At 31.9% G+C, this 8,825-nt stretch overlaps 1 protein-coding gene across 1 annotated transcript in view; it reads right to left on the bottom strand.

The window, feature by feature from the left end:
- LOC145242980 (protocadherin beta-15-like) overlaps window positions 1-8,825 on the bottom strand; it is a 631,746-nt gene that overhangs the window by 421,032 nt on the left and 201,889 nt on the right. Inside the window, exon 3 of the mRNA XM_080106093.1 lies at window positions 1,762-4,241. Coding sequence (XP_079962219.1) covers window positions 1,762-4,173 — 2,412 coding nt within the window. The 5' untranslated portion in view covers window positions 4,174-4,241. The remainder of the gene's footprint in view (window positions 1-1,761; window positions 4,242-8,825) is intronic.

Here is an 8,825-nt window from a genome sequence, read left to right on the forward strand (position 1 = left end):
TGTGGAAAAATTAATGTGTGTAAAATTTTGTGTGGAAAAATTAATGTGTGTAAAATTTTGTGTGGAAAAATTAATGTGTGTAAAATTTTGTGTGGAAAAATTAATGTGTGTAAAATTTTATGTGGAAAAATTAATGTGTGTAAAATTTTGTGTGGAAAAATTAATGTGTGTAAAATTTTATGTGGAAAAATTAATGTGTGTAAAATTAATGTGTGTAAAATTTTGTGTTGAAAAATTAATGTGTATAAAATTTTGTGTTAAAAAATTAATGTGTGTAAAATTTTGTGTTGAAAAATTAATGTGTGTAAAATTTTGTGTTGAAAAATTAATGTGTGTAAAATTTTGTGTTGAAAAATTAATGTGTGTAAAATTTTGTGTTGAAAAATTAATGTGTGTAAAATTTTGTGTTGAAAAATTAATGTGTGTAAAAATATATGTGTGTAAAAATTAATGTGTGTAAAAATATATGTGCGTAAAAATTAATGTGTGCAAAAATATATGTGTGTAAAAATTAATGTGTGTAAAAATTAATGTGTGTAGAATTTTTTGTTGAAAAATTAATATGTGTAAAATTTCATGTTGAAAAATTAATGCATACAAATTATTGAAAAAAAAATAATGCTTGTAAAATTTTGTGTTGACAAAAAAATCCCACATTGTTGCTTGGCCTTCAAAAAACTTTTCATTATTGTCAAGATTTTCTGCTCATTTGGACTTCCGGTTTCTGCTGTCCATTTTGCAGAATAATTAGACAGAATCAAGCAGACAAGAAAGCTATTCTAAACATGGGGAAAGGAAGGGTTTTCACATTATCTGACAGGAAAATACTCATTAATCAGAAGGGACCATATCTTGCTTGTGATCGTTGTTTCATCTTCAAAGTATAAACCGAAAAGTAAGAAAGAATTGACAATCTTGAATATAGTCAAAATTTTTCGACATTGTTATTCAAATACCAAGAATACCTTAAAATGTGAATATTTCAGAAAAGTTCTGCATTGTAAAACGTACAAGGAGATTGTGTTGAAGCAGAAGATGTATGGAAATTTCTGTTTGAAATTAATATGCATGGAACCTTCTATTTAAAAATAAAGTTTTTCTGTTGAATAATGCGTAAGTGATCTTTTGCTGAAAAATGACATGTAAAGGACATTTTGCTGAAAAAAAAAATGATATGAAATGGACGTTTGACTGAAAAAATGATACATAATGGGAATTTTGCTGAAAGAATGATATGTAATGGGAATTTTGCTAAAAAATGATACGTGATGGAAATATTGCTAAAAAAATTATACGTAATGGGAATTTTGCTGAAAAAAAAATGATACGTAATGGGAATTTTGCTGAAAAAATGATACGTAATGGGAATTTTGCTGAAAAAAAATGATACGTAATGGGAATTTTGCTGAAAAAAAATGATATCTATGAGAAATTTTGCTGTAAAATAATATGCAAGAGACATTTTGCCAAAAAATGAAGTTCATGGAATATTGTGTTTAAAATAGTAGGCTATAAAAAATCGTACATCGAACTATAATGCAAAATATTCAGCAGAATATTTTTTTATAACTACGTAGACAAAAGTAATCAAAGAAACCAAGTAAAATACCAATATATTTTAGTGTAAATACAGGTAAAAGAAACCAAATAAATACAGGTAAAAGAAACCAAATAAATACAGGTAAAAGAAACCAAATAAATACAGGTAAAAGAAACCAAAAAACAAAGGGAGACAAACCAAATAAACAAAGGGAGACAAACCTGATAAATGACGTCTGATCCTGACTGTAATCTCATTCCTGTACTTGAACCTTTTTGTCCTCGTACCAATTTGTCTCCAGGGTAGATTCCTCTTCGAGATTTAATGACAAGACTGTTCCCAACTAAGTTGGAATCAGTCTGATCTCCTGGGGCATCTGCCCACGTATTTTCCTGATGGGCGGCACACATCAGGTGCCTCTGTTCATGCTTATTAGCAGGGTCAGCATCTACGCTTCGTTTCGTAACAGTTTTTACATTTCGATATCGGATAATGCAAATGGAAATTGCAGCTGTGACTGGGACCGAAATGGTTACGGAGACCAAGACGATCACAATCAATAGAAACATATGTATTTTTTGATCCGATTGGCTCGAGTCGGAATTTGAGCCGGCAAATGTCTTATTGCTGACCGTCACCATCAGAGAAAGGTTCGTTGTAGTAGACAAAACTGGGTCACCACTGTCCTTGACCATAATCTGCAGATAATGCTGACCTGCATCAGCAAGGGTGGCTATACGACTAAAGGACAACGAGCCGCTGTAATGGTCAATAGCAAACAGCTGTTTCTCGTTACCCTGGTGGATTTCATATCGGAGAAAGGCATTTTCTCGGCTGTCGATATCTGATGCTTTCAAGACCGTAATGTTGTGTGTATGATGTGGGTGATACAACACATCCAAACTGTAGGGGTTAACTGTTGGGAAAGTGAAAAAGGGGGCATTATCATTTTCGTCCTTGACTTCGACAATCACCTTAACCGTATTGTTAAAAGAGGGAGTTCCGTCATCTTTTACGAAAACCGGGAACTCGTAGATATTTTGAAATTCATGGTCCAAAGAAATGATCGTCGTAATTACTCCAGTGTCAGAAATTTGAAATGGAAGAAAATTATTTTTATCTGTTATGAGAGAGTAGGTCAACTTACCACCAGAGCCAATGTCCAGATCTGTGGCGTTAATCGTTCCCACAATCAAGCGGGGGTTTTGGTTCTCACTTATGAAAAATTTGAACGTCTTTTCCGAAAACTGCGGTCGCATATCGTTCACATCTGTCACTTTTATGGAGAACCTTGCCTCACTGTGAAGAGGTGGAGATCCTTTATCCTGACAAATAATCGTGATTTCGTGATGATCCTCCACCTCTCGATCCAAAGGATTCTTTACAATTATCTTGTACTTTTTCTTTCGGATATTCTGGAGTTGAAATTTTGGGTGTCGCAAATCACAACTAACTTCTCCGTTGCGCCCCAAATCATAGTCAGTCACCTTAACGTAAGCGATAAAACTACCAATAGCGATATCTTCAGAGATGGTAGCCGTGTTAGTATTTGACGCAGTCACAAAATTGACATCTATAGTCGGAGGGTTATTCTTCTGGCTTATCACATTTACCTTAACCATTGCAATGGAATTCAAAGGTGGGTCACCGCCATCGGTAGCTTCGACGTACAATTCATACGTAGTTTCTTTCCCGGATGTTAATTTTTTCCGTAAAGAAATTTCTCCCGTGTTTTCATCGATACTAAAAAGTGCCTTTACATTGTCAGAAGTTTTGGAGCTAAAGTGGTATGACGTTTTGCCATTTCTACCCGAATCTAAATCGATCGCTGATAATATCGTGACAGGTGTGTTTATCTCGTGATCATAGCGGATCGAAACATTATAAACACTCTGAGAAAATGCCGGGGAGTTATCGTTGACGTCTGTCACGGAAATGTGCACATCTAAAACGCTTTGCTTCGGAGGCTCTCCTCGATCTTGGGCGATCACTTGAATATCATAGGAGTCCTTCACTTCTCGGTTCAATCTTTCCTCTAATGTTATGCTTAGCTTAGATGTGCCGTCAACGTTTTTGAACACGGACAACGTAAAAGGCTCGTCTTCGTTTTTTTTCAGCTCGTATGTTATCTTAGAGTTCTCGAATCCTACATCTTTGTCGATCGCATTCGGGATGGCACGTTTCACCCCTTTGCTATCATCTTCCGAGAACATAATGTCGACTCCCTCGACAGGAAACTTCGGCTGGTGATCGTTTACATCCTTCAACATCACCTTGATTTCAAGTACCTTGATGAATGCGTCTTTCTTTCGCACGGCAATGTCCACCATCTTAAAGCATTCCTTGTTTGGCGCACACATCGCTTCGGCATCTAACATTTGAGCAGTGTACAGTTTTCCTGTCGTTTTGGAGATCCGGAATAACGTGGAGCCATCGCTCATCTGGCTGAAAGTGATCAGCTCGTGATCCTCCGGTGGGACGCTGTCCATCAGATGAGAGTCAGTAGCAACGTCCCCGAGATAAGTACCAGGACTGGAATCCTCACGTACCGTGTAAATAAGGTCCACAGTCAGACATGCATGAAGGACACTTAGCAGCAGTATACAGCACTCCTGGATCATTTTAGATTTCATAGGCCTTGAGCTTCAGTGGTATATCACATGGAACACCCCGTGTGAACCAAGATGAAGAAATTTGTCACCTAAAAAAAAAAAAATAATAATAATTTTGAATTTTTTTTTTTTTTTTTTTAGATAAGAGTTGATTGTTTATATTATTGTATTGATTGGACTATTGTTCTCATCTTGAGTGTTATTTGTGTAACGTTTTGGTCGGGTTGGCCTTCGACCGTCTTCAGGTATGTTGGTTGGAAAAGAAAGGTGATTAATAGCATTTGGGAGCCTCTAATTGTAGAAAAAAACAAAAATTGTACACCCATAAAATTTTGGTGATGAAAGGGAGATAATTCCTTGTCAATCTTTATTACAGTTGCGTCCCCTTTCCCAACCATTTTTTTTTTTTTTTTTTTCACACATACGAAACCATAGCCATAAAACAGACTAACTCAGAGAATATGAAAACATCTACGGAGCCAGTAACTTTTCTCTTCTTTTCCAAACAAGCACCAACGTGCCTGAGGACCGAAACGTTACACAAATAACACTCAAGATAAGAACAATAGTCCGATCAATACAAGAAATATAAGCAAGAAATAAATCGGTGAAATTAATCAAAACATTTACATTAATCCGCAAAACATATCTAAAAAAAAAAAAAAAAAAAAAAAAAAAAAAAAAAAAATCAACGGATTAAGCACCTATAGTATATTTGCAATGTCTGCCTGTCCAGAGTGCGATTGACAACAAAGCCCTACACCAAGATCAACAAATTTTTCTCAGGTAAAATTTTACTGCAGTCTGTCTTATAACAATTAATGGCGGATGCCCCTAATTCATGAAGCGTCAAAGTACATGTTTTATGTAATAATGCAGTAATATTTACCTAATTGTGACATGACAATTAAGAAGGTACCATTGCTTTTAGTTGAAATTGACATAAAAATTAAGGTAATACTTGCACCTGGCATTATCTGCAACAGCTTAGCTTCTATAGTCATAACTTTAGTGGAAGCGATTCTACAACTCAGACAGAACTCGAACCCAATACACCGAACTACTACACCATTCACACCAATCCTAAAGACACTTGAAAACTGTTATAAATTAAAGAAAACTTAAATAAATAAATAAATAATAATAATAATAATACCAACAACAACAGCAGGTAATACTTACGCTTGCAAAACATTATTTTCAAGAAAAAGAAATTTTATTTCCCTTTATATAAACTTATTTTATTTTTCCGTAGAAATAAATATTTTAATTGTCACACAGTCGTTCAAAAAAAAAAAAAAAAAAATCACGCGTCGTAGTCGAAGTAAGAGTTATTTCCCTTTATATAAAACCAGTAAAAAACAGGAAAAAACAGTAAGTTTATATAAAGGGAAATAACTCTTACTTCGACTACGACGCGTGATCTTTTTTTTTTTTTTTTTTTTGAACGACTGTGTGACCTTTAAAATATTTATTTCTACGGAAAAATAAAATCAGTAAAAAAAAAAAAAAATAAAATAAAAAACTTTATCAATCTATTGGATTTTATTGTAAAAAAAAATAAAAAAATCAGTTAACATAAAATGTAAACTGCAAAAAATTTAACGATATAATTGTCTCATGTTTATTCACAATGACTTAAATTCGAAAAATTAAATCTTGGATTTCAAATAAAATCAATGGTATTTCAAAAAGAAAAAAGGTCGCCATTTTTCTTTCTTGGCCTTCGAGCCAAGATCATAGTGTAGTATTTCTTTTTAACTACTTTATTTAGAATAACAAAGTTAACAATAAAAAAAAAATGCAAAATGCGACGATATTATAATTTTCTTAAAACATTCATGTCATTGTCAGCAATAAGCACCTCCAAAATTCACCACAGAATTACCCCCCCCCATATGTAAAACGATGTAACTTTATTATAAATTAATATCAATATAACTTTTGTACCATTTAAAAGAAGGGCAAAATAAACTAATAATTATTAAAAAAAAAAAATTTTTCATCGTACGAAAATCGTGTTTACATAATTGGCGCTTTAAAATAACGTTCCCATGTAACAGGCATTCCGAACGTGAAAACATACCCGTGTTTAATAAATCTAGCAAATATCAACTAATAGATTTTCGTGAAATTTTCGATGCTTATCCATTTTAGAATGAAATTACATATAAAATGCAGTTTCCTTAAAATATACGAGGGAAATATTTTTTTTTTGTGCGTGTCCCGACCCCTATTTATCTTTTCGCAATTTGAACAAAATATATTTAAATCTATTGAAATTTCTATTCATTATGAAACATAAGAGTTCAAATAAGTAAAACATATTTATTTTTTTAAATTTAAATACACGTATTGAACAAAAACTTAGCTTGAAGTTGCAATTAAAAAAATGATATAAATTTAATATTATGTTTTTTTTAAATAGTGTTTTTTTCTAATCAATACATACTATAATTAGTTGAATTTCCAAGAAAAAGAAACTTCCTAAAAATTAATTAATTTTTAAAAGATTAAAATTCCATTATTTCAAAATTTTCAATTACAACATAGACTTTTAATTGTTTAAAATTTTTTTTAAATATTAAGTTTTAATATAAACATGGCTCTTGTCAGCTATTTTATCGCCAGATTAAAATCGATTTGAAAATATTATTGCACAAATATTAAGCATTTTGTAGGCCCTCCCTCATATTTTGTTTGCCTCTTTTTACTGAACAAAAGTATGGAAGCCGGTAGTTAACCAAATGAACATCCAGTAAAACCGTATTTCATATTTAATATACAAATGTTTATAATATTATTAAACTGTGTAAATCTTAAAACCTAACAAAATTATAGCAAAGATTAATTATTAATTGCAGTTTGGAGAAGATAAACAAAGGTTTTAAAAAATCATTAAGTCGCTTCTGCTTTTCCATAGTTCGTATAGTTAACACAAATCTGACGTCACGGAATCATGCTTTCTTTTTTTACATTTGGTTGGCAGTGCCTAGTAAGCAAAAACGATTTTTTTTTCAACTACTTCAGTAAAATAGAGTTACCGTCCTTAGAACAATAAGTTAAGATTCTGAATAACCATAAAAAGGTATGATCATTTGTATGTGTACATTTCTCAACACTACGTGACTTACATATTTCATTTATTTAAAATTTATCAAATATTTATTAAAATGAAAAATACAAGTGTATAAGATAAAACAGACTTTTTAAAAAAAAAGTCATAATTTTAGAAATAATTTACGAAATTAAATCAATGAATTTCCGTTTAGACTTGTGTAAACTATACAAACTATGGAAACGCAGGAACAACTTAATGATTTTTTAAAACCTTTGTTTATCTTCTTCAAACTGCAATAAATAATTAACCTTTATCATAATTTTGTTAGTTTTTAAGATTATAACTATGCGGCAAATTATATTTCTTGTTAAACTTTTAAAAATAGAATTGAATATTTTGGGACTTTGGAAAATTAAAAGGAATTTGGAAACAATTTTAACAATAGAATAACAAGTAATTTAAACTAGTTTCAAAATTTTTAGCAAGTTCCTATAAAAAATGTTTGAAAACGATTTGCCTGAAATAATTTTATAAATATTAATTAAAACAACATTACTTTAACAAAGTTAGTTATAATTTTATAACGCTTTGATCCAATTAGAACTTAATGACCAAACGATAACAAATGTTAAATTTAAATTAAAATTATTATTTCTCTCCCTCAAAGTTCTCACACAGGTCATCATCAGAGATTGCTCACTGATAAAAACTGGCGGTGTTCCCCAGATTCTGAGTGACAGCAAGTCGCCCCAGGTTTCCAGTAATCTTTGCCTCTTGACAACCTTTGCAAATAAATCTGTGTTATCACAACAGTCGCTTGCTGTGGATTTCTCGCTTGGAATGACCATTTGTCTTGAGTGGAATTTCGGTGGAAATAAGCCTCCCAAGTCCCGGTCCTATCTTCACCTATCAAGTGGAGGTCTGGTAAGTGCTTTCACTCCTTGGTCCGGTCTTTGCATCCTCCTTGACCCCTTTGACTGCTTGATGTAGTGCTGGCATCAGCTGGTACTACAATTGGGGGGGGGGGTATGGATAGTGGGAGGAGGGAATAGAAGGGCACGGGGAGGGAATTATTATTATTCTAATAATTATTATCAAAATTGTGATGAATAATCAATAATTAAAACTGGTGAAATTTTAGGTGAACATAAATATTTCGTTAAAAATTTAAATTATTTCTTAATTATTATGGAGAATTTTTATGCTTAGCTATTTTTTTTCATTACTAGATAAAAAAAAAAAAAAAATTAAAAAAAATAACCCTTAAGAGTTTAATAAAAAAAAAATATTTTAAACTATTAGTCAGGTACTTTCTTTTATAATATCGTTGGAAGAGTTATTTCCCTTACATTGTCGATATCAATATTTAAAAACTCTAAATCTGACAAGAAAAGGAAAACATTATTTTATAGATACTAACAGTATCTACTCACTGTTCCTATTTTCCTTCTCCACGAGAACAAAGTTAGAAACAATATACCAATGTTCAGTGGAGAAAATCCAGCTCAATAAACAGGGGTATTCTGGATTGGGGAAAAGGAAAGATTTGTTTGATCATTATCTGAAACAATATTTTCAGTTTTATTTTGTATCTTTTTTTAATTATACCATT

Source organism: Euprymna scolopes, chromosome 21 (genome assembly GCF_053919585.1).
Source record: "Euprymna scolopes isolate OS-2025 chromosome 21, ASM5391958v1, whole genome shotgun sequence".
Lineage (NCBI taxonomy): Eukaryota > Metazoa > Mollusca > Cephalopoda > Sepiida > Sepiolidae > Euprymna > Euprymna scolopes.